Source organism: Oryctolagus cuniculus, chromosome 11 (genome assembly GCF_964237555.1).
Source record: "Oryctolagus cuniculus chromosome 11, mOryCun1.1, whole genome shotgun sequence".
NCBI lineage: Eukaryota > Metazoa > Chordata > Mammalia > Lagomorpha > Leporidae > Oryctolagus > Oryctolagus cuniculus.
In genome coordinates this window covers 66,591,111-66,617,726 of record NC_091442.1, presented here as the reverse complement: position 1 = coordinate 66,617,726, position 26,616 = coordinate 66,591,111, and the positions used below count along the sequence as shown (strand labels likewise).

At 42.9% G+C, this 26,616-nt stretch overlaps 2 protein-coding genes across 7 annotated transcripts in view; both read right to left on the bottom strand.

Moving 5' to 3' along the window:
• Positions 1 to 7,972, bottom strand: part of TBK1 (TANK binding kinase 1) — a 49,624-nt gene extending 41,652 nt beyond the window's left edge. For 2 of the 5 annotated variants that reach the window (XM_008256737.4, XM_070052573.1), the window contains exons 1-3: positions 7,840 to 7,972; positions 5,034 to 5,151; positions 108 to 248 (exon numbers count right to left, since the gene is read on the bottom strand). In XM_008256737.4, the coding sequence (XP_008254959.1) occupies positions 108 to 248; positions 5,034 to 5,120 (228 nt within the window). In that variant the 5' untranslated portion in view covers positions 5,121 to 5,151; positions 7,840 to 7,972. Of the gene's footprint in view, positions 1 to 107; positions 249 to 5,033; positions 5,152 to 6,712; positions 7,401 to 7,839 lie in introns of those variants that run through there. The other 3 variants (XM_017341951.3, XM_002711311.5, XM_051845641.2) reach the window with 3 other exon arrangements.
• A 2,447-nt stretch (positions 7,973 to 10,419) lies between these two features.
• XPOT (exportin for tRNA) overlaps positions 10,420 to 26,616 on the bottom strand; it is a 42,084-nt gene continuing 25,887 nt past the window's right edge. For both annotated transcript variants that reach the window (XM_051845640.2, XM_051845639.2), the window contains exons 19-25: positions 25,791 to 25,980; positions 24,747 to 24,863; positions 24,466 to 24,581; positions 23,783 to 23,830; positions 19,342 to 19,413; positions 14,793 to 14,849; positions 10,420 to 11,008 (exon numbers count right to left, since the gene is read on the bottom strand). In XM_051845640.2, the coding sequence (XP_051701600.1) occupies positions 10,982 to 11,008; positions 14,793 to 14,849; positions 19,342 to 19,413; positions 23,783 to 23,830; positions 24,466 to 24,581; positions 24,747 to 24,863; positions 25,791 to 25,980 (627 nt within the window). In that variant the 3' untranslated portion in view covers positions 10,420 to 10,981. The remainder of the gene's footprint in view (positions 11,009 to 14,792; positions 14,850 to 19,341; positions 19,414 to 23,782; positions 23,831 to 24,465; positions 24,582 to 24,746; positions 24,864 to 25,790; positions 25,981 to 26,616) is intronic.

Sequence of the window (26,616 nt, the reverse complement as noted above, 5' to 3'; positions counted from 1 at the left end):
GTATGAACCCTAATTTTCACCATTTTAACCCATTTTTATATTAGGTTCTGTCTCCTGAACCACAACGGCTACATGATGACATGATTAACTAAAGGTTGATGACTTACCTCCTCTTCAATAGCAAATAATTTGACGATATTTTTGTGATTGAGCTTTTTTAACACTTCAAATTCTCGCATCTGAACATCCACTGGGCGAAGAAAGCTTATGTTATTAAATACTTTGATAGCAAATAAATCACCAGTTTTCTAAAAAAAAAAAAAAAAGAGGCAAATATATTATTTATAATATTGTAAAGAAGATAAAAAGGTACCATTTAAACTCATGATAGCAATTTTTTATAGAACATCAAGCATCTTCTAGGCATAGGTAATTTATATGAAGACCCTTGACTTTTTCTAAAAGTTAAAATCAATCAATTGCTCAATATTTCCTTAATATGGTACTTTTTAAAGTAAAGAAAAGCTATTTTCTTTCAAATTATAAAGCTTTCATTATTTTTTTAAATATTTTTTATTTTTATTTATTTGAAAGAGTGACACAGAGAGAAAAGAGATAGAGAGAGAGGTCCTCCATCTGACGGTTCACTCCCTAATTGGCTGCAGTGGCCGTAGCTGCGCCAATCCGAAGCCAGGAGCCAGGAGCTTCTTCCGGGTCTCCTGCACGGGTGCAGGGGCCCAAGGACTTGGGCCATCTTCTACTGCTTTCCCAGGCCATAGTAGAGCTGGATTGGAAGTGGAGCAGCCGGGTCTTGAACTGGCGTCCATATGGGATGCCAGCACTTCAGGCCAGGGTGTTAACCTGTTGCACCACAGTGCCGGCCCCTAAAGCTTTCATTATTAAACACTTATCTACACTTCAGTAGATAAAAGGTATAATAGCAATAAAACGGAAACGATCTTTTGGATAAGAAATAGAAAGTGAAACTCATGAGAGTTACTCCAGGGCTGAATAATTGCATCAGAGTGATGGAAAACTATATATATGTGTGTATGTGTGTGTGTGTATGTGTATTTTAAAGATTTATTTTACTTATTTGAAAGAAAGATTTGGGCCAGTGCCATGGCTCACTAGGCTAATCCTCCACCTTGCGGCGCCGGCACACCAGGTTCTAGTCCCGGTTGGGGCGCCAGATTCTGTCCCGGTTGCCCCTCTTCCAGGCCAGCTCTCTGCTGTGGCCAGGGAGTGCAGTGGAGGATGGCCCAAGTGCTTGGGCCCTACACCCCATGGGAGACCAGGAGAAGCACCTGGCTCCTGCCATCGGATCAGCGCGGTGTGCTGGCCGCAGTGCACCGGCTGTGGCAGCCATTGGAGGGTGAACCAACTGCAAAGGAAGACGTTTCTCTCTGTCTCTCTCTCTCTCACTGTCCACTTTGCCTGTCAAAAAAAAAAAAAAAAAAAAAAAAGAGTTACAGACAGAGAGAGGTAGAGACAGAAAGAGAGGTCCTCCATCTGTTGGTTCACTCTGCAATTGGCCACAATGGCTGGAGCTGTGCCGATACAAAGCCAGCAGCCAGGAGCTTCCTCTGAGTCTCCCAGGGACCCAAGGACTTGGGCCATCTTCTACTGCTATCCCAGGCCATAGCAGAGAGCTGGATCAGAAGAGGAGCAGCCAGGACTAGAACCAGCACCCTTATGGGATGGTGGCGCTTCAGGCCAGGGCTTTAACCCACTGTGCCACAGCACCAGCCTAGAAAACTATATTCAACCTATGAGATTTTTATTAATAGTACCAAAGAAACATCATTAACTTTTCAGAAATACTTCCTAACTACAACAACGTGTGTGTATTGAGCAGGAGCTGCAGTGAGGTTAAAGGAGAATTTCCACAGGTCCACCTAGGCAACCAGGGTAGGCTGCTCCTTCACAGACTATCTCTGAAGCTTCAAAGGCATTTCCTCCTGTTCCCCACTGATTACTGTGTACCTGCAGCACCCACTCCCCTGTCTCCTGGTCGAATGAATTTGATCAGACACAGAATTAGAACTCACAGCTGTAGCTGGGAGGGAATCTCAATAGTACAGAACACATGCTCACGTTCTGGGTATTCAGCACACTCACACAGTCTGAATTACTCTTCCTTTAGGCTCTCTACCAGACCCTCCTCTTCCTTCCAATTGTTCTGACCAGCAAGCCTCTCCCTTTGGAGTTCAGACTGACTTTTCCCCCCGTTTGTCTAAGGCTGAACCTCCCGGAGCCACGCAGAGATTATCTTCTCTTTGTGCCTGGGATCTGAACACGTACTTCATGGTTCTACCAGGATCTCTGCACTCTTCCTGCCCTGGGACCATCTCCACAGCTTTACACTGATTCACCACTTAGGGCCACCATGCTCCTCTTACCCCAGAACTGCATGATCCTTTTCTTAAGACAAAAATTAACTGCTCCATAACCTCACTGCTTAAGAACATTATGTGAAGGCCACTGTTTACGGGGTTCCCCCTTGATCCTGGTCATGCTAAGCACACAAATATGATCCTTTCCATAGCAAAAGGACCACTTATCATTTTCAGGTAATATGAAAAGAGAACAACATAAGCACAGTTCAATTACATTTTTTCTATTTGTTCACGATAAAGACACTGTCAAGTCCATATAATCGCTCAACAGGAATTTTTCTCAAGAACACTTGTCTGAAACTCAGTCTAAAATTAGGAGAATCCTTAAAGGACAGCAAGTAGGGAAAAATAATATAATGTTGGAATGTGCCCACTGTGGTCAAGGCCAGAATTTTCCAAGTTTTTATAGTCTACATCATCTGAGACCACTAGGATACTTGTGAACATGGACCACTTTCCCTTTATCCACCTGCAGTGTCATCTACCATTCCCTGTCACTAAGTCAAAGCATCCAAGAATATCTAGAGGACTGCTTTCACATGTATACACATACGTACACAGCAACAGCCTCCTGACAACTCTCTTGCCTTCAGTTTCATTGTGGTTACCATGTACATATACATCCAGAATGTGATCATTCTAAGCAAAATATCAAAAGACTAATATCATGGTTTAAAATCCTTCATATAGTTAAGGGGAAGCAGGATATTACTGATAAAGTCTGAAACACTTGAAGGTGAAGTCACTAAGAACAAACATGGTTTCTCAAAACACAACCACGGGAAGACTATTAGGGACCAAATACTAAACTGGATCTTAGCAATCCTCTAAGTCAATTCTTATTTTAGAATTCCATACTGGGATTGGTGCTGTGGTGTAGTGGTTAAAGCTGCCGCCTGCAGTGCTGGCATCCCACATGGGCACCACTTCGAATTCCAGCTGCTCCACTTCTGATCCAATTCTTTGCTATGGCCTGGGAAAGCAGCTGAAGATGGCCCAACTCCTTGGGCCCCTGCACCCACATGGGAGACCTGGAAGAAGCTCCAGGCTCCTGGCTTTGGATCAGCTCAACTGGACCATTGCGGTCAATTAGGGAGTAAACCAGTGGAATGGAAGACCCCTCTCTCTGGCTCTACTTCTCTCTGTAATTCTTTCAAATAAATAAATAAATCTTAAAAAAAAAAAAAAAGAATTCCATACTACATAGGCTAAAATATATCTTTGTTTCCTTTAAAGAACTTCAGGTTGGCTTACTGTTAGTCTAATCTGTCCTATACATTCATTTAGTCTATCATTTGACAAATGCAGACTACCAACTGTACAGGCACTCATATGAAGGACACTAAGTAAGGAACACATGAAGTTTCTACTAATGCTAGGCACTTCATATATATCTCATCCAAGCTCTGTCACTGTTGACTGTCATCCCATCAGTTTCTAAATTATGTCCTTCTGAATGTCACCTTGCTATAAAACTCCAAATTCTTTGTGTAGAAAGACCACACATCAGCTGCCAGTGCCGAGCACATATCAAGTGACTATTAATGTTTATTAGGTCAGTTTGGAGCACAAGAAGACAGATGGTCAGATGTGTTTTCAGTGCTAAATCCTGTGTCATCTACCCATTTTCTTCTTGACACAAAACATAAACACGTTTGAGGACAGGAATGCCCCAGGTTAAACACAAGGAACTTGAACAAGGATCCGGACCCTGTGAACTGGCCTCTGATGCTGTAAGAGCAGGAAAAAATTTAAAAGCTGTCTGTATGTCACTCCTGAATCATACTCTATGAGCCACAGAGGCTCTTTATACTCATATTTTCTCCCTAGAGAAAACAGCCCCATTGTATGCTTACCTTCATTATCACAGGCAAAACTGACCAGTACTCTCAAGGTTACAGGAAAATAGGAAGAAATTCCTCTCTACTAAGATTTGTAGGATTTAGGAGACTCCAAACATCATTTATCTCAGAAAAACTAACACTGCTGGGGAGCTGGCAGTGATTTAAATCACTGTACGCAATGCTGGCATCCCATATGGGAGTGCCCTTAACAAGTCCTGGCTTTCCCACCTGTTCTACTTCCTATCCACCTACCAGCTTAACGTGCCTGGGAAGGCAGCAGAAGATGGCCCAAGTACTTGGGTCCCTGCCACCCACATGGGAGACCTGGATGGAGTATCTGGTTCCTGGCTTTGGCCTGGCCTAGAATTGGCTGTTGTGGCATCTGGGGAGTAGACCTGCTGATGGAAGATCATCCTCTCTCTTTGTTGCTCTACCTTTCAAAGCAATCAACCAACCAACCAATAAAGTTAAAAAAAAAAAAAAAGTAAATTGATAATGCTGGAAAATTATAAAAGGATTTTTCGTCCATTAATCTAAAGGATCTAAAGGAACGTTATATTTATCTTCCCCTGTCTCTTTTCAAACAACTTCCTGTTTTTTTCTACTCTGTGACATATAATCTCCACCTCCAATGGATAGACATGTTCACTGCCTCTAACACAGGCTACTTTCAAAAACCACAAAAATCACACACAAAGCATTTCTTTAGAAACAGGAATCAAACCATAAACCACACTTAGATAAAAGAATCTAAATCATTAAGTCACACATTTTAGTGTAAGTGTGCTTCTCAGAAAAGAGTATGTACAGCGGGAATCACAAAAGCCTGCAAAGCTTTCTCTGTACCAACCTTATGTCTTCCACGAAAGACATTTGCAGTTGCTCCTTGGCCTAAAATATCAGATAAGAGCCACAGATGATTAGAAGTGCTCTGCATCTCGGCTTGGTCAGGTGATTCTCTTGTTACACTAAGAGATAAGAAAATATCTGTCAGCATGTTTTCATATTAATAACACAATTAAGGGGCTGGCGCTGTGGCATAGCGGGTGAAGCCGCCACCTGCAGTGCCGGCATCCCATATGGGCACCGGTTTGAGTCCCAGCTGCTTGACTTCCGATCCAGCTCTCGGCTGTGGTCTGGGAAAGCAGAAGATGGCCCAAGTCCTTGGGCCACTGCACTCCTGTGGGAGACCTGGAGGAAGCTCCTGGCTCCTGATGTGCGGAGCTTTGGCTGTTGCGGCTATTTGGGGAGTGAACTAGAAGAAGGAAGACCTCTCTCTCTCTCTGCCTATGCCTCTCTGTAAATCTGCCTTTCAAATAAACAAATATTTAAAAAAAAATACAGTTAGGAAACAAAAGCTAGCTGCTTCACTCTCCAGAAAGCCACAATAGCAGGGAGCTGGACTGGAAGTGGAGCAGCCGGGACATGAACCGTACCCTTATGGCATGCTGGTGGTGGGTTTACCTGCTACACCATGACACCGGCCCCTAGCTGCTTTTCAGTCTCAAGTAAGACCACTGTCACTTATTGCTAAATATATAAACAGGACAAAGTAAAAATCTGAGTTTCTAGCAAATTAAAGGCTAATACGCTAAGTGTCCTCTTAGAAAAACCATTACCCAATGGCATCTTACATATTCAATGTAAGCACGTATTTATTTCCTTTCTAATTTTGTTTTTAGTTATGAAAGTGATACTGGCTACTTACCTCTTTCAAATGTTTTGAAAGGTTAATTAATGATAAATTACATTTTAAGTTTTAAGTAATAATGTAAAAATATAACTCATATAGGAAAATTACTTTGTTTCCCTCAAGGGCAAGGCAACATTGATGAAAACAACTGTTTCCACTACACAACATAACCCCAAATTTCTATCTACACCCAACCTGACAATCATAACGCCAAGGTGCAAAAATAACTATTCCTGAAAACTTTCTAACTCTCTTGAAACTAAGGATGGTTTTTCCAACTTATAAGTATATAAAAGCATATAAATCAAGTATGCATTACAAGGTCTTAAAAAAACAGGCGTCATCTCTAGCTTTGTACTTCAATACTGAAAAGCTATGGAACTATGAAGATATTATAAATATTTCAGTTCTACGTTAGAATAAAAGTGAAGAATGCCAACACAGCATAAACACTAGTCTCAACATACCCCCTTAAACCTGCAGAAACGTCACAACAAAAAAGTTTGGGAACTTGGATTACCACCTCTTCACAGTAAGTTAGAACAAAGAGCAGCAGGAGTATGCTGCCCTAGGCATTCCAGTGATGAAGTAACGAATGGGCCTCTGGCATCCTGGCTACATAGTTATATAATTTTACCAACCACCTAATTCAGATAAGGATTTATACAAACAGCAATTTACTGGAAATAAGTGATAAAAAGATTCCCTTTTCACATACAGGGAATACACATTTGTCAGGAATTTTATTCAAGAGGTAACAAGCTTCCCCAGTACCTAATGAAAAAGCTTCCCTAATCAATGTAACTTTTCAGAAATCCTCCGGAACCTCTATGTACCTGGTGGATCACACAAAACAGGTTTGTCAGCTAAGGCACCTGCTCTCCATAGGCAGTTAGAAAAATCGTTTCACCACAGTGGTCGGGGGAAATGTCTTTTGAAATGATCTTCCACGAACCCCACAACAACTCATGCTGAAACATGACTCAGCACAGCCACAAGGTGCTTGCTATATATAAATCCCAGGCTGCTGGCAACACTGAGGTTAACTCAACAAGTAGATCCAAGTCACCCGCGCTGCTGTCTTAAGCCTGCTTCTTTACACTGTCCAAAAGGAAAGTTACCATCTGCCCAAGAACGCAAACAGGTTTGGCGACACAGCCTGTGGACAGAGTTCCAGGATCTTCACGCTCTACCTGGCTGTGAAACACTTTTATTCAACAGATAACGCTGTTCGGGTTCTAAGCAGAAGCCGCAGCAGCTTTGGTTATTCGCTTGGCAATTCCTGGAGCGGAGCTGTTTTAAGGCCCTTTATGACAAATACCTGGGAACGGGGCTGGATAACAAACCCACACTCCATGTCAGCGAGGAGTCACTGGGAACCTGCATTTCACCCGCTTATATTAAAAAACGTCTCCCGCTTCGGGCTTCCGGTGTGAGTCAAGCCCGGCTAACACCGCTTGAAGCCCCAACGACACGTCTGTCTGTAATCATCTGAAACACTAATCCATGTTCAAACTGCTGATCGTGGCGACGCTCGGGAGCGGGTGGAACGCGGTACCCTCTTTTGTCCCCCGGCGACCGGGGCCCGGACCCGAACCCAACAGACTCGCCCTCTGCGCGCCCAACGCCGCCAGACCGCGCAGGGCCCGGGCTGCGGGTCCCAGGGCCAGCTGCGGGGCAAGGGGTCCAGGCGGAAGGAACAGGGCCCACGCGCGCCCATTCTACCCGGCTTCCGACGCCCCGCACACCGGGAGGCAGCGTCCGCGCGATGCGGGTTCGGAGAGGGCGCGGCCTCGGGTCGTGCGGGGCTCCTCAGTTCGCCCGCCCCGCCCCCGCTCTGACTCAGCATCCCAGCCACCCCCTCCCCCGGGGGGCGGGAGCGCTCGGCGCCGCGCCGCGCCAGGTCCGGCCACCCGTGCCCCGCGCCGCCTCAGCCCCCTCCGCCCGCGCCCGCCCAGCTTACCCAGCCGGGTCTCCACCACGCCACCGCCAGCGGGCTCCCGAGGCCTTCTCGCGCCCCGGGCCACTTCCGGCTTCGCGAGCCCTGGCCGCGGGGCACGTGACCGACGGCCGGCGCGCGCGCGCGGGTGCGGGAGCGGGTGCGCGTGCGCACGCTTGCTGGTCCGTCCGGTCGCCGCCGCCGCTGCTGCCGCGTGCTCCCGAGCCGCGGTACCCTGGACCGGAACGCGGTCTACACCGTCTGGCCGTTCCTCTCCGCCTCCCTGGCTCAGGGTCGCAGACGAGCAGCGCTGCGCAGTGAACGCGGTAACTCGGGTTCCCGCAGCTGCGATCCCGCCCCCTGCCCGAGCGCCTGCAGAGTGTGCGTGCAGCATTGACGGGGAAGCCAAGGGCTGAACTGGTGATCGCGACCACGCAAGTAACCCGAGGCGGGCGTAGTGCGGGAATGCGGGATTGAGTTCCCTGGTGAAAGCCCACTCTGGCGGTGGCGAAGCCACGTTATCGTCTTAGACGCCATCCTTAGTGTAAACATGTTCCCTGAACTCCCTCTTTGGAAGTGGCAGTACTAGAGAACTTAAAGTATGAAGAATTTCAGAACTCAGGCACTGAAGCCAGGCCCTGCAGTGCTTGTGCAGCCATGGTCTCCAGCTGCTGTTCCTCCAGAAAGGGGTCGCTCTGCCCGCCCACAGCACCGCGGCCCTCCCCAACACACGGTGTGGGGCAGATCCGTGAATGCAGGACTGTTTCCGAGTGGACGCAAGAGGAGGGTGTGCTTCCCACGGGAGAGCTGCAGCAAACACCAACGAATGGGAAACCGGGCGGAGTGGTCAGCAGAGGCTTTAATGGAATAGTCCTGTGGCTGCAGTCCCAGCTCTCCCCGCCAGTCGCTGACTTGAAGCGAGTTTCTTACCTAAGCCTGTTTTCTTAGCAGGTTATTTTATTAGATTTTAAAACAGCGTTTAAGTGATGAAGTCATTCTAATAAAAACTGTCCACTGCTTACAATTACAATCGATTTCCGTTCTCTGATAGTCTGATGACAACAGTGAAACCCACTGTTCAAGGTTGTGGGAGAGAAATGGGACTAACTAGGCCAAAGGTCTTGGTTACATGATTACCACGTAAGTGACACACACTAAAACAGCACACAGTGTTTCCCTAAAAGCCACGTGGGAACCAGTTCATGTCAGCGTTAAGGTTTAAATGAACTGCTGGGTACAGGACTAGATCAGGCGTCATAAAACTTGGTGGTATTCATGCCAAGTCACACAGATCCCTCTCACCTCAATTATCTCGCCGGTGACGGGTTAAGAGTCACCCTTGAGCGCAGCTTGCTTTTATTAGTAAGGTAATTAATGATTGTGATGGTGCTCTTGGCAACTTCAAGGAATGAAGATGGGAATTCATATACAGGATTATATAACACAAAGTTTTATTTGTTAACACACTCTAATTTCCATGTCCGGATGATCTCTAAACACACGTGATTCTTCCAAAAGGGCTTTAAAGAGCTAAGGGAAAATTAGGGGTGCCACCTTTCCATGTTAGAAATCGACAGTACAGTACTATAAGCCTTTCTGCGCTAGCTACTGAAATGAGTTCATGTTACTGATTGATGACTTACGAGGTAGCTAGTATTATTTCCCCCATTTTACAGAGGCAGAAAGAAGTTATTTAACCTGCTCAGTGTTCTAAACTGTTACTAGCAGAACTGGTACTTGAATCTACTTAACTAGTCTGGGTTTGGAGCCTATGCTAACAAGTGTTGAGAGGGCACTTGTTAGTATACTTCGAACAATTATTGTGACTGCAGTAGAACCAACCAACTCTCCCTCAGTATACAGGAACCTAGCAAAGAAACACCCAGCTTTCACTTATCTATTTTTAAAAACATTTTTATTGAGGTATAGTACACATTTATTTCACTGATCTATTTTTACAATTAACTCAGTTTACTCTATTTCATGATATAAAGAATATGTTTCATATCTCTTCTGGAATTAAAACCAGAAAGAGATTCCTGTGCACATTGTAGAACACAATTTTAAGGAGTTTGTAGGCCACAGAAGCCCATCCATGAAACCCCTGGGGGACACACTGGCCAAAGGTACAAACCGACTCTCCCTGGAAACCTTAATCAGAGGACTTCAACATCTGTAGGTACTCTGTTGCTTCACCTCTCAATTACCCAATGCTACTACCACTAGTATTATATTTTCTCTTGCTTTCTGAGGTATAAATGAATAAAAATGGGGAAAAGTTGGGGAAAGCACTTCTAGTACTTAAATGGCCAGCTACTGTTCACAAATATCATAAACACACAAGTGTACTGTACTTTAATGCACATCCAATGAAAGTGCTAGAAGACAAAATTGGGAATTTTATCATCAAATTCACATTGGCTTTTTCTAGTCCACTTTTAAGACTCCTATTTGACAGAACTAAGCTGCCTGTAACTTTTTAGACACATAATTAAATGAAGACATTCACACTCAGATTTACATATCTTTAAGTGGGAAATCAGGGAGAGATCAAGATGAGAAATTAAGGCTGAAGTATGTATAATAATTCCAGAAAAGACTTCGTAGATTTCACTACATAAAATTTATTTACTATTTTATTAAAAAAGTGTATACCATCACCTACTTTTAATTGATTAATTTATGAAACCATTCTCTTGTAGAATACACATTGGCATTGAAACAGTTTAAATGTAATGGCTATCTACAAATTAGTTCTGATTGTTATATTTCCTCCATACTTTAAGTGTCTTCTCACAAAAAAGAAACTAAATATTTTGAACATTTTATATTCAGCAATTTTTAAAAAGTACTGTTTTCCACTGCTATGGTTTTTATAAAGGTCTTGACATAAAGTTTCAAATAAAAAAATTAAGGTACTAGGATAAGTGTTTTGTCTTTTAACAGCATTTTACATTTAACATCTTCAGCTGGCATGCAACTTCTTGTTGTCACATACCTGTTATTTAGGGAAAATTACACCCATTTTACAGAAAAATCCCAATACATATACTGCAATTAGCTCAAAACAATGTTAAAAAGATGAGTATGAATGGCACACAAAAACTGCTTTTTTATAAATAACTGGAATTTCTTATCAGGAAGTAGGCACAGGGAAATCCAATCCTTAGGGCTTTGCTCTCTGGAAGAACACCTGTAAATATAGTTTTAGTAAAGTTAATACCAATGTCAGAAGATATAACCTCTTTCACATGAAGAACTGCCCCAAGTTTCTGAATGCCATTCTTTTACAACGTTCAACAGGTATGAAACACATTTCACGTATTTCATAAATCCATAATCTAAGAACTTTCTTCTCTTCAGGGGAATTTGTTAGTATAGATAAAACTTATACTGACATCACCTACCTGGGAAAATAGTGAAAATATGGTATAACTTCTAATGCTGTAACATTTAAAGACAGCAGTTCTAATCCCTTAAGGAATTTCATGAATAAAAGTATTTCTAGGGAACCAGTGCTGTGGCATAGTAGGTTAAGCTTCTGCCTGTGGCGCGGGCATCCCACAGGTGAGCTGGTTCAGGTCCTGGCTGCTTTTCTTCCATTCCAGTTTTCTACTTGTGGCCTGGGAATCAGTGGGAGATGACCCAAGTGATTGAGCCTGGAGGAGGCTCCTGGCTTTGGTTCAGCTCAGCTCTGGCAGTTGCGGCCATTTGGGGAATGAACACATGGATAGAAGACCTTTTTGTCTCTCCCTCCACCTGCCTCCACCTGTAACTCGCTCTCTCAAATAAAATATAAAATCTAAAAAAAAAAAATTTCCAATTCAATATTTCAGCCTATAAATCAGGCAAGTGACTGATCTACTGTTGTACTTTTTTTTTTTTTTTTTTTGTCAGGCAGAGTGGACAGTGAGAGAGACAGAGAGAAAGGTCTTCCTTTACTGTTGGTTCACCCTCCAATGGCTGCCGCGGCTGGCACACTGCGCCGATCCAAAGCCAGGAGCCAGGTGCTTCCTCCTGGTCTCCCATGCGGGTGCAGGGCCCAAGGACCTGGGCCATCCTCCACTGCACTCCCGGGCCACAGCAGAGAGCTGGCCTGGAAGAGGGTCAACCAGGACAGAATCTGGCGCCCAGACTGGGACTAGAACCCGGGGTGCCGGCCCGGCAGGCAGAGGATTAGCCTAGTGAGCCGCGGCGCTGGCCATACTGTTGTACACTTAACAATCCACAATTAGGTAGATATTAAGTGAGCTCTAGAAACAGGAAATGGTAGGCCCCTGTATTTATCATTCTGTCTGTGGAATCTAACGGATCTGATTCACCTAACGATCTCTTGATTATGTACAGAGAAAAAAATTAATCACTTCATGAACTGAAGAGAGCATTACCAGCAGGCTATGTTTAAAGCAAACCTAGGGGGCAGGCGTTTGGTGCAGTGGTGTGGTTAAGACACTGTTGAAGGGGCAGGCAGTGTAGGTTAAGCTGCTACCTGTGATGCTGGCATCCTGTATGGGTGCCAATCCCAGCTGTTCCACTTCTGATCAGGCTCCCTGTTAATGGTCTGGGAAAGCAACATAGGATAGCCCAAGTCCTTGGGCCTCTGCCACCATGTGAAGCTACTGGCTTTAGGCTAGCCTAGCCCTGGCCATTGTGGCCATTTGAAGAGTGAACCAGCAGATGGGAAGATCTCTCCCTCTAACTTCATCTTTCCAGTAAAATAAATCAATCTTAAAAACAAAAAAAGGGACACATTACTTGGAATGTCTGCATCCATGTCAGAGTGCCTGGGTTTGTGTCCTAGCTCCACTTCTGATTCTAGGTTCCTGCTAATGCACCTTGGGAGGGCAGCAGATAATGGTTCAAGAGCTTGGGTTCCTGTCACCTATCTGGGAAACCTGGATTGGTTTCAGCTCTGAGCTCTGATGTGGCCTTGCTCCAGCTCTCTGCCTTTCAAATAAAAATAAAAACAAATAAGAACTTTTTTAAAAGCCCAGCATAATAATAGATATAGACTTCATAAAGGAGGGCTGCTAATAAAGCAGGAATTTTGAACAGCAAAGACTGTTACTGCAAGAGAAACCAAAAAGGTAGTCTGAAAGCCTATGAAAATAAAATTAAATGCCAAACTAAGAAACATGAACTTGCTTTTAGTAAACAATAGGTTTGAGAAATTATGAGAAAGGAGAATGAATGTAAAATGACTGTTTAAAGTCTTCAACAGGATCAGCTTTGCTAGAATAATCAAAGGAGACTAATAAGCCTGCCCAGATGAGGAGGAAAGAATAAGCAAGATCTAAGAATCAACTAGGTACAGAGGGAGGAAGGGGCAGAAGGAATGAACTTCACTTATTATAACTAGAAGAATGATGCTAACCCTGGATAATGCTACTCCTAAAATAATCCTGGGGCTGGTGCTGTGTGTAGCAGGTAAACCTGCCGCCTACAGTGCTGGCATCCTTTATGGGTGCTGGTTCAAATCCCAGCTGCTCTGCTTCTGATCCAGCTTTCTGCTATGGCCTGGGAAAGCACTAAAAGATGGCCCAAGTTCTTGGGCCCCTGTACCCACGTAGGAGACCCAGAAGAAGCTCCTGGCTCCTGACTGGCCCAGCTCCAGCTGTTGCAGCAACTTGGGGAGTGAACCAGCATATGGAAAACTTCTCTCTGCCTCTGCCTTTCTGTAACTCTTTCGAATAAATAAATACATCCTTAAAAAATAAAATAATCCCATCAACAGAGAAGTTGGGCTTAGGAACGCTTTTTATAAATGTAAGAGCATAAATGAACATATAAGGAGCTCTAGCCTTCTACAGTGTACCTTGACCTGTGTTACAGAGCAAAGATTTTTTTTTTTACTTCTTTAATGCAGTTTGATTAGTTATTTAACAGAAATTACCTCCATACGCACTTTACTTTTTTATGGGGAAACAGAGAAGGGGAAGGTTCCCAATGATACAAAATAATTCTCAATATTCTTCTACATAAACTGAGAGATGTTTAAGTTGATGAACCCCAACTAGGAAAGTAACTGACAAGAGAAGGTATCAGAAATACAGTCACAGGATGGCACTCTGAATTATTACTCAGCAAAGCCCCTGCCTTTTAAAATGTGATTTATTTGGGAAGGAGAGACAGAGAAAAACAGCACCCCCGCTTCCATGTACTGGTTACTCCCCAAAAGCTGGCAGTGGAGCTAAGAAATAGGGACTCAATCCAGGTCTTCCTTATGAGTGGCAGAAATCTACTTGAGCCATCACAGTTGTGATGGAACAGGAAGCCACAGTTAGGAGCTGGAGTCAGCCAGAGCCACAAACTGAATCTAGGCACTTCAACGTGGGATGTGTCTTACTTATTAGACTAAATGCCCTTTTCCAGCAAAGCCCTTTGACTCATGCATTCCAGCATATGTCTTGGGCAAGAGAATCAGGTAGCCATTCACTAAGTTATTTGCTACTAAGAAATGCAGTGTAGTGCTATGCCCTGAAATTTGTGAAAATGAAGAAAGTAAAAATCAGAAACAGTTTTGTAAAAGAAAATTGGCATTTTCATACCAATACACTCAAGAGGTACATTTAGTTACATTCAGAGGGGGAGGGGGAGGGAGAGAGGGAGGGAGACAGAGGTCACACCTGTTGGTTCACTCCCAAAATGTCCACAATGGCCAGGACTTGGCCAGGCTGAAGGTGGGAACTGGGTAATCTAGGTCTTTCATGTGGGGGGCAGGGAGCTGGAATCAGGAGCCAGAGTGGGAATATAACCCAGGCACCCTTGAAACAGGATGTGACATTTTAACCACTGTGCCAAATGCATGTCTCTGTCCAAATTTTTCATGTCTTTTCTGAGAGCTCAGTTGAATGGGGCTTCATGGAAACTTCTGTATTGGAAGATTTTTAGAAGCAGATTTTAGAGCAAAGAGATAGTATATGTATTCTCTCTTGGTCCTATTTATATGAAGATATGTAAGTTTCCCAAATACCTACCTTTAGGTAATTTTTAAAAACTTTAGCATCAGGCTGCTGAAGTGCTTGACAAAACTCCTGCGGGGTGAGGGCAAGGAGAAAGAGAACCAATGTTTTTAAATCCATCTTAATTCAAATCAACAGTATTTTTTAAAAAATCTCTAAAACACAGAACATTTATCATCTTAACCACTTCTACATGTAATGTCAACTACATGCACACTGCTTCACAGTAGTCTGAAACTGATCTCGCAAAACCGAAACTCTGTCTATTGAACACCCCCTACACTCCTGCCCAGCAATCACCAAAGGTGCATACTTTCAGCTCCAATGAGTCTGACTACTTTAGATATCCCTTACAAGTGGAATCATGTGGTATTTGTCTCTTTGTGACTTTTTTCGCTTAGTGTAATGTCCAAGGTTCATCCCTATTGTTGCATAAGATGACATTTTCTTCTTTACTGAAGACTGATAATGTACTTTTTTTTTTTTTTTTTTGGACAGGCAGAGTGGATAGTGAGAGAGAGTGAGAGAGTGAGAGAGAGAGAGAGAGAGAGAGAGAGAGAGAGAAAGGTCGTCCTTTTTGCCGTTAGTTCACCCTCCAGTGGCCGCCGCGGCCGGTGCACCGCGCTGATCCGAAGCCAGGAGCCAAGTGCTTATCCTGGTCTCCCATGTGTGGGTGCAGGGCTCAAGGACTTGGGCCATCCTCCACTGCACTCCCGGGCCACAGCAGAGGGCTGGCCTGGAAGAGGGGCAACCGGGACAGAATCCTGCACCCCGACCGGGACTAGAACCTGGTGTGCCGGCACCACAAGGCGGAGGATTAGCCTGTTGAGCCACGGCACTGGCCCAATAATGTACTTTTAAAAAGTTCATGGAAAAGGAAATTCAAAGTTTAATTTTATTTTGGTGCAAAAACTTGAGATCTTTGCACACACATGGTCTTAAAAAGTTCATGGAAGATGTATGCTATGAAAGAACTGTGCATAGTTCGAAAATTTTTACACTTTTTGTATTTCTTTTAATTTAAATTAATTTTAATTCCACTTTTTATAGTATTCTCAGATGTACCATATTTTGTTTATTTACTACTCATCTGCCAGTGCCCATTCAAGTTGCTTTAAATCCATAGTATTCTTATTATAACTTATCAAAATCAACCCAAACAGATCCTTACCACAAAAGACTATATGGCATTTTCAAATATAATGCATGTGAGGCTACCTTCAGTTTTGAGAACATGGCCCTGCTGGACAAGGTGAACTTGTGCCTAAGAAGAGTGAGTGGGACAAAAAGTACTCTGCACTAGCTGTTCTCATCTAGTAAAAGTGTCACTGAACAGAGCTAGACAAAAAAGAGAGGCAGTTCTCTAGAATTCTACAAAAAAATATAATATTGCATGCCATAAAAATGTATTTTTTGTCAATTAAAAATAAGTAAAAAGTTGAAAAAAAAAAAAGAATTCCACAAAAAGTGTTGTCAGAACATAAGCATATGAAAAAGCGAAAACTGAGGTTCCTTAGAGCGTCTTTTATAATTAGATCATTTAGCAGCCTGGAACACTAATAGCTGCAAATGGAATGGTATATTTTTAGGATAGGTACTGAGACCACATGAGTAATTAACAACGGTTCCATTAAAATAAGCTTATTTATGTTACAACTGATAACCTAGAAAGTCATTAATATCTCAGTGGTTAGAGGTAGGTCATAACATAAAAAGATTCATGAATCAGTAAAAGTGAGTTAAAATCATTTTAACACAGTAATTGGGCTGGCATTGTGGCATAGCAAGTAAAGTGCCACCTCTGTGATGCTGGCATACCATATGGGCATTAGTTCAAGCCCCAGCTGCTGCACTTCTGATCCAGCTCTCTGCTAATGTACCTGGGAAAGAAGTGGAAGTTGGCCCAAGTGCTTGGGCCCAGGCATCCACATGGGAGACCCAGAAGAAGCTCGTGGCCTCAGAATGGCTCAACCCCTGACCGTTGGGGCCATTTGGGGAGTGAACCAGCAGATGGAAGATTTCTCCCTGTAACTGACTTTCAAATAAATAAAAGAATCTTTAAAAAAATTTTTAAAAAGAGCATCAGGTACCACCACCTCCCTGAGCAGCCCTCACGCCACTTTTCTTCAACACTGGCTTCCATTTTTGAATCACTTTGAATAGTATGGACATTTTTGACAATATTCACAAACACCAGATGTCTTTTAGCAGTCTTTTTTTTTTTAGACAGTGAGAGAGAGGGAGACACAGAGAAAGGACTTCCTTCTGTTGGTTCACCTCCCAAATGGCTGCTACAGCTGGGGAGCTGTGCCGATTTGAAGCCAGGAGCCAGGTGCTTCCTCCTGGTCTCCCATGTGGGTGCAGGGCCCAAGCACTTGGGCCATCCTCCACTGCCTTCCCGGGCCACAGCAGAGAGCTGGACTGGAAGAGGAGCAACTGGGACAGAATCTGGTGCCCCAACTGGGACTAGAACCCGGGGTGCCGGTGCCGCAGGTGGAGGATTAGCCAAGTGAGCTGCGGCACCGGCCTTTAGCAGTGTTTTTAAGAGGCACTGAAAATTGAGAAATAACATAGACTTCACATAAATAAATCTTTAAAACAAGTGCAATCATAAATTATGCTCTCCCTCCCTCTCTCTGTAACTCTGCCTTTTAAATAACCTAATTAGAAAATAGGCTTAAAGGCCGACGCCGCGGCTCACTTGGCTAATCCTCCGCCTGCGGTGTCGGCACCCCAGGTTCTAGTCCCAGTTGCTCCTTTTCCAGTCCAGCTCTCTACTGTGGCCCGAGAGTGCAGTGGAGGATGGCCCAAGTGCTTGGGCCCTGCACCTGCATGGGAGACCAGGAGGAAGCACCTGGCTCCTGGATCGGCACAGCTCGCCGGCCGTCGCAGTCATTTGGGAGGTGAACCAACAGAAGGAAGACCTTTCTCTCTGTCTCTCTCTGTCTCTCTCTCTCTCTCATGGTCTCACTCTGTCTGTTAAAAAAAAAAAAAAAATAGACTTTTGTCCGCAGACATACAAATGGCCAACAGGTATATGAAAAGATGATCAATCACCAGGGAAATACAAATCAAAACCACAGGGTGATTTACCTTATACCTACTAAGATGGCCACTACTGAAAAAAACAAAAGGCAGCAAGTGTTGCTGAGAAATGGAGAACTATTGATATACATTGTGAGAATGCAAAATGGTGCAGTTGCTATGGAAAGTGGTATAAAAATTCTTCAAAAAATTAAAAAGAGAACTTCTATAAGGTTCAGCAATCCTACTTCTGGGTATTTATCCAAAAGGATTAAAATCAGATCTCAAGCAGACATTAGCACTCTCATGTCATTGCAGTCCTATTCATTATAGTTAAGATAAGGAAACTATGGTATATAAATAAAATGGAGTATTAGCCTTAAGAAAGGGAAATCCTGCTAGATGCAACAATATGAACGAACCTAGAGGACATTATGCTAAGTAAAACATAATATCACAAAAGATAAACACTATATGATTTATATCTATGAGATAACAAAAATGGGCAAACTCAGCATCATAGAATAGTGGTTGCCAGGGAGTTGCTAATCAATAGGCACAAAGCCTCAATTATGTGAGATGAACATTATAAAGGTATACAACTCTATTGTATACACTTTCTAATGTTGTATAGGTACAACACTGTACCTGTACACAAAAAATTCATTGAGAAGGTATATTTCATGTTAACTCTTCCTACCATATTAAAAAAAAGTAATGAAGAAACAAATCTTAGAATCTATACAAGAGAGTGTAATTCTACTTCTAATCAAAGGTTTGATACCTCATTAGCTCCGTATGCCATTGGACGGAAGTCTGGAAAGTTACATGCCAAGAAAATACCTGAATGCCACTGTACAAATACCGTTGTAAAAACACAAAATATAAGGTAACTTTCCAGCCATTTACCTTACATACAGTTTCAACTTTACATATTAAGCACTGATAAGCATGGCAAATGTATAATGAACTACCTTCAGAACATTGTTTCTTTATGTGCTGGTCCCCTTAGTCTGGGGAAGCAATTAGGATTAGACTTTTAGAATGTTTTTTTTAGAAAAGTAACCCATTGAGTTACAAAGGAAATTATAATTATTGTAATTAAAAAAGTGAAACAGAATAAAACAACTTACTAGGGAACAAGGTAGAGAGGCATTACCTAGTAACTCCTAATTTCAAAAGGGACAAGCATGAAAATATTTTAAGATACTTGCAACAACTTATGTGATATGAAATTATCTGTGAATTCAACTGGACCAAGTCACAGGCAAAGCTATTGCTATGACCATTGTGTTGCCTACACAATGGCAGGAAAGTAAATTTCTGTTAGAAGTTAGTAAAAACAGAAATCTAAATTTTTCCCCATTCAATTTCCTGCATCCTTAGAAGTCTGGACTCCAGGCTAAGAATTCTTGCTATCCTATACACAGCAAAACACCAAGCTGAATGTGGTCGGACTTTCTTAAATAAAAATTTACACTGAATGATACATACCATAGCCACATTTCTCTAAAAGCAGAATCTGCTGGGCAGCTCTTACCTGAATTATTTCTGGAGCTACCTGCAAAGAGGGCAGGTATTCTTGTTGAAGATACTGAACACATTCTGGGCCCTGAAGATTAAAAGATTAAAAAATTAATTGTTTTCTTTCTTGACATTTATATTGCTTAAAAAGAAACGTGAACAACACATGGATACTTTAACAGCAATACAGTATTGTGATTACGAACACAGACTTCAGGGCCATACTCTCTTCAGAGTGCTGTCCCTGCATTAACAGCTGGATTTCCCAATGACTTATAATTGTTCCTAAATCAGAACAACTGACTCCCATCCCTCTAAACCAATAGAGCTAGATCACAATTTAACAACCCTTCAAAGAAAACTTGCTCCTAAGTGAGAGGAGATAACACTATGGTGTCTTTGGAAGTTTTCTACATCCCTTCTGCTTTCCTTCTCATCATGTCTTTAAGCTGTCCCCTCTATGCTTACTTTCTATGCACAGCTCATCACTGTTTTGAAACCCCACTGATATTACTTAATAGAAAATTTTTTTTTGAAATCAAGAGAAGTAAATTTGCATCTCAAGTCAGTTAAAAGTGAGTAAATAGAAAAATGAAGCAAAACATTTTCAAATTTAGTATTTTTTAAAAAGGTGTACTTATGGCCGGCGCCGCGGCTCACTAGGCTAATCCTCCACCTTGCGGCGCCAGCACCCCGGGTTCTAGTCCAGTCGGGGCGCCGGATTCTGTCCCGGTTGCCCCTCTTCCAGGCCAGCTCTCTGCTGTGGCCCGGGAGTGCAGTGGAGGATGGCCCAAGTGCTTGGGCCCTGCACCCCATGGGAGACCAGGAGAAGTACCTGGCTCCTGCCATTGGATCAGCGCAGTGCGCTGGCCGCAGCGCACCAGCCGCGGCGGCCATTGGAGGGTGAACCAACGGCAAAAGGAAGACCATTCTCTCTGTCTCTGTCCACTCTGCCTGTCAAAAAAAAAAAAAAAAAAAAAAAAAAAAAGTACTTATTTGAAAGGCAGTGTTGAGAGAGGGATTGAGATCTTCCATCTGTTTGTTCACTCCTCAAATGGCTGCAATACAATGACCTACCCAGGAGCCTGGAACTACATCCAAGTCTCCCATGTGGGTGTCAGAGGCCAAAACAAATGGGCCATCTTCTGCTGCTTTCCCAGGAGCATTAGCTGGATTGAAAGCAGAGCAGCTGGGACTAGAACTGGTGCTCTGATATGAGATGCTGGTATAGAAAGCTGAACGCTGGCCTCTAATTTAGTATCGTTTAGCTCAATTCTGAGTGCCCTGAAATTAGGGTTTCCATGGACAAAACAAATACTTGTGAACTATAAATACCATTCTTACTGTCCCTTTTCATTCCTCACCTTCCTTGTCTCTGTAGTAACTGTGTCACCCAATCTTCTCTATTGAGACTCTCTCTTCCTTTAGTTTTCATAATACTCTTACCTTTGGTTCTACTCCTAGCTTTCTCGATACCTGCATTGGCCAAGGTTCTCTCCATCCTGTCTTACTAAGTTTAATTTACTTGTATCATTTTGCTTAACTGTATATAGTGAAGACTTTCCAATCAATACATTTGTAAAATTTTTAGTGATTTATTTTTATTTATTTAAAAAGCTGAGAAAGAGTGCAGAACAGAGATTTTCCATCTGCTGATTTCACTCCCCAAATGCCCTCATTAGCTAGGCTGAGACAAGAAGAAACCAGGATTCTGGAACTCATTCTGGTTCTCCCTTGTGGGTGGCAGAAACCCAAATACTTGAGCCATCACCTGCTGCCTCCCAGGGTACACTAGCAGGAAGAAGGAATGGGAAGTAGAGGACTCAAATCCAGGCATCGTGTTCTGTGAGTGGGAGTCCCAAGCAGTGTTTTAACTGCTATACCAAATATGCTCCAATTCCCATCAATTTTTTAGTTCTGCTTCAGATTCTTACTCCAACCTGCTCTCTAAACAGTTTTTCTCACCCCACTATCCTCAATTACAACGCTACTGCCTAATGACTCCCTAACTCTTCATATGTAATGCTATTCAACCAACTAGTTCCACTGTACTTTTTAGCAGTTACTTCTACCTGTGTAATTTACAGGAAAATCTGTTCTCACCAATCCCACCAGATAACATGTGACCTATCTTGGCCTATTTAAAAGATAAACAGGGGCCAGCATTGTGGCGAAGCGGGTTAACGCCTTGGCCTGAGGCGCTGGCATCCCATATGGGCGCCGGTTCTAGTCCCAGCTGCTCCTCTTCCGATCCAGCTCTCTGCTATGGCCTGGGAAAGCAATGGAATATGGCCCAAGTCCTTGGGTCCCTGCACCCGCGTGGGAGATCCAGAAGAAGCTCCTGGCTCCTGGTCAGATCGGTGCAGCTCTGGCTGTTGCGGCCAATTGGGGAGTGAACCAAAGGATGGAAGACCTCTCTCTCTCTCTCTTTGTCTCTCTCTGCCTCTCCTCTCTCTGTGTAACTCTTTCAAATAAAATAAATAAATCTTAAAAAAAGAGAAATAAATCTTAAAAAAATGTAAATTCTTAAAAGATAAACAAAAAAACCTCTTTCCTACAGCTTCTTTAGACTGTCCCTTAGGCAAAATGGTACATTACACTTTAGCACCTTATGATTTTATTTTACTTTATTTTTTAAAACTTATTTGTGGCCGATGCCACGGCTCACTTGGATAATCCTACGCCTGCAGCACTAGTACCCCGGGTTCTAGTAACGGTTGGGGCGCCGGATTCTGTCCCAGTTGCTCCTCTTCCAGTCCAGCTCTCTTCTGTGGCCTGGGAAGGCAGTGGAGGATGACCCAAGTGCTTGGGCCCTGCACCCGCATGGGAGACCAGGAGGAAGCACCTGGCTCCTTGCTTTGGATCAGTGCAGTGCGCCAGCCATAGCGGCCATTTGGGGGGTGAAACAACAGAAAAGGAAGACCTTTCTCTCTCTCTCTCTCACTGTCTTAACTCTGCCTGTCAAAAATAAAATAAAATAAAATAAACTTATTTATTTGAGAGGCAGAGAGAGAGAATATTTCATCTGCTGGTTCACTCCCCAAATGGCTGCAATGGCCTGAGCTGGGCTGATCTGAAGCCAGGAGCTGAAAGCTTCTTCCAGGTCTCCCATGTGGGTGCAGGGGCCCAAGCACTTGGGCCATCTTCTACTGCTTTCCCAGGCAATTAGCAGAGAGCTGAATCAGAAGTAGAGCAGCTAGGACTCGAACTGGTGCCAATATGGGATACCGGTGCTACAGGTGGAAGCTTAGCCTACTATGCCACAGCACCAGCTCTGCGCTTTATAATTTTAAGCGTCTATTGAAGTACTGATTTAGCCCACTGGGAATTATTTATGTGCTGGTCTCCCTGAATCCTGAGCTCCATAAATATTGAGGGACTTTTTATTCATCCTTACACAGCATCCCTACTGCCTCTAAATATACACTCTTTACCCTAGCAAACAGCAGGTATAGAGAAAGTGCTGCTGAGAGGAAAACCCTCAAATCTGTATCAGAACCAAAAACTCAAGTTCAAATAAGTGAGTGGGCAGAAAAGAGAGTGGTGACAGACTCATGGTTTTTTAGGGTTGGAGGAACTGCTGCTCCTCAGCCACCTGCAGCTATGTGGAAATGCAGGTTCTGTGGTGGGATTGTGGCTTTGAAAGGAGGTAGAGATCAAGAATTGTTGTTCACAAAAATGAAAAAGAAAAGGAGTACCTGAATTGCTGACAACCAATTCAAGTTATTTAAAAATATCCCAGTGTTGGGGCTGGCACTGTTGTTTAGGTTAAGCCTCTGCCTGCAGCGCCAGCATCCCATATGAGTTCTGGTTCATGTACCAACTGCTCCTCTTTTGGTCCAGCTCTCTGCTAATGACCTGGGAATTCAATGGAAGATGGCCCAAGTGCTTGGGCCCCTGCACCCACGTGGGAGACTTGGAAAAAGCTCCTGGATCCTGTCTCTGGATGGGCCCAGCTCCAGCTGTTGTGGTCATTTGGGGAGAGAATCAGCAGGTGGAATACCTCTCTCTCTAACTCTGCCTCTCAAATAAATACATAAATCTTAAAAGAAAAAAATATCCCAGTGTCACTTATGACTAATACACATGATGAGGCTGACAAAGAGGAGGGTACTGTAAGATAGTTAAGTGCTTCACACAGTCCAAATACTCAGAAGCTGGAGGACTCAAACTGATGAAGCCTGCCAGATTGTGAAATCTGGACCTCGTAATTCTGGTTAAGATTTTTCATACCCTTTGTCAAAAAACATGTATTTTAAACCTGTTGCCCAAAATATGAGATAATAGCAGGTACTACTGCTGTCATTCAGCCCCTCACCAGGGGAAGTCAGAATTGAAGTTAACTGCCTTTGATAAAAGGTACTGCTCTCAAGAATGAGATGAATCAAACATGATTAAAACTATCACCAGTCTTCCACATGAGACAACACTGCAGGTGAGGGATGCACAAGGCTTACCCGTTTGAGATGAATGGTTTTCAGTGTCACTGCACATTCAGATAAGGCCTGCAAAAAACAAGTTTAAGAATTTTAGTATGGCCAGTTCTTGGTTACTGATCCAAATTTACCTCCAAAGAAGGGACAGAGAAAGGAAAGGTAATAGGAGAGTGGAGGAAGTAGGTTGAATAGAAAAATAACAAAAGCAGAATATGCTATCTTCAGGTAGCAAGTTACAGTTATGAAGCCTGGCGTTTACTGTGCTGTGTGAAAGTGAGAAGAGGACAACTGATAGTAAAGTGTCCAGGAGACTAGGTTTGGGGAAACAATTCATACAAAGAGGACAAAGTTGCCATTTTATGCTGTTAAAGGTCAGATAAAACCACTAAGCACAAGTTTTAGAACTCAAATAGTAGGAATAAATTAATAACTCAGTTAAGCTTCAAAGACTGTATCATGTGGCCCTAGAAAAAACTTTGGTTGTTGCAGCTGAAAGAACTGGAGTTTTACACATAAAATTTAGTATCAGAATTTAAGAATCCACAAAAGGTCACAAGGTATCACCAAACTTTAAAAAAGTGAATCCTAATTTGAAATCATTAAATTAAAAAAATAGTAAAAACTAAAACATAACCTGGCATTAAAGAAGAGACGGTGAGTGTAAGAGAGCTACACAAGGTAAACAAAGATTCCTAGGTGCTTACCAACACTGTTTGTGCATCTGCCAGGTCAAAGGTTTGTTTTAAAGGTGCTAGGAAACATGCAGGGACAATGTGCTTATAAACAAAATCAGCAAATCCCACTGGTCCATCTTTACCTCCTGTCAAGAGAATTCAAATTTTCATCTTTATAAAAAGAAAGTCAATTAATTCATCACTTGGGAAAAATCAATTCCCAGTTCCTGTCTATGTTCTATGTAGGGATAGGGTTCCATTTCATCTCTACGAATCTTAAGAATTACAGTTTAAAAAAAAAATGATCTTACCCCAGAGTTCTACCAACTTTGAAAGGATGATAAAACAGGTTTTCTGGGCAATTGGATCTGGATATTCAACTGCTCCTTGGATAACAGTTATTAACACTCGTTCTACATTTTCTGCACCTGAAGAGAAAATCTTGTGTTTATTTTCTAACAGAACCAGAAAAACAACCTGAAGTTCTTGTTTTACACACAGTAACAAGTCAAAAAGCATTTACAGACTTGATATGGTCCCTCTCCATTTTTCTTAACTGGGCACCTAAAATTCCAAGAAACATTGAAAAATCAGTATTCCCTTGATATCTTACTCATTGGATTTCTTATACACCAGAATCCTGGATACTGATTTACAAAGTCCCACTTATTTTTAATCTCAAAATGGTAAACTAGCTAGTAAGACTCATCAAAGTTCTTTTTTTTATTTATTTATTTTTTATTTATTTTTTTTTATTTTTTAACAGGCAGAGTGGACAGTGAGAGAGAGAGACAGAGAGAAAGGTCTTCCTTTGCCGTTGGTTCACCCTCCAATGGCCACCGCAGCCGGCGCGCTGTGGCTGGCGCACCGCACTGATCCGATGGCAGGAGCCAGGTGCTTTTCCTGGTCTCCCATGGGGTGCAGGGCCCAAGGACCTGGGCCATCCTCCACTGCACTCCCGAGCCACAGCAGAGAGCTGGTCTGGAAGAGGGGCAACCGGGACAGAATCCGGCACCCCGACCGGGACTAGAACCCGGTGTGCCGGCGCCGCAAGGTGGAGGATTAGCCTAGTGAGCCGCGGCGCCGCCTCATCAAAGTTCTTAAAACTACTACTAATACTACTAAGAACTAATGAAAGAATACTGTCTTAGGACAAAAAGGATCTAAATCCAAATTAATTTTAAGGTGTTCTACATGGAAGTGACTCTTATTCCAAAATAATGAGCTATTACCCTAAGGGTCAGCGTAACAATGATTTTCAAGTTTCCCGTTCACATCAGTTCACTCTTGTTCATTCACAGGTACCACTGTGACTGGGACTTACACAGGCAACCTAGATATGCATGCATCCCCACCTTGATTGGCTATAACTTCGCTCATTCCACTGCCTGTGACTGTTTGCAGGAAAGCAAAGTAACTCCTCCGCAACATCTGCTTCTCTAAAGCAGCAGACTGGTCGTTCTCTTCTGCTGGTCGGAGCAGCACTTCAAAAATCGCATGGAGCAGGGGCATGAACATCTGCTGTAAGAATGGGGACACCTGTATCTGAAGACAAGAAGCAAACACTTCTTCAGAAACGAGCAAGAAAATTACTATGAAACTCAGAAAAGAAATTTTACATAAAGTCTTTCCTCTAAGTTTATTTAGGATATATATTTACCTAATTCAGCCAGCCATATTATATGTAACATATGTAAACCACCGAAAGTCTTAAAATCATTATTCAACCCATTGCCTATAGCTTATGGTAACAGGTGGTGATACATTTCACTAATAAATATTGCCACAGAATATTTTCTCCTTTAAATTTTTATATCAACTCTCAGGTTTTATGTGTCCTTCTCTTTACCTCAATTTCTTCATCTATGACATCCACCTAGGACCCTAGGATTATTTAAGGATCAAATAAATGTATTAAAAAATGCTGAGATTCTTAACTTAGAAAGCACTGTGTATGTGTTGGCCATTTTTATTACCCAGCTTACACTTGGCATAAATTTCCTTGAACATAAAACTTAACTGCATATGCTAAATCTTTTAACTCCTGCTGTGCACCCAAATTAAGTGCTTCTTATTCACCTCTTAGCTATTTGGTACTCAGTACTATTCTTATTTGCTTTTCTGAAAAAGCAGACTAGTCATCTGCTACACAGAGCAGGTGAGGCCTATTTTATTAAACCA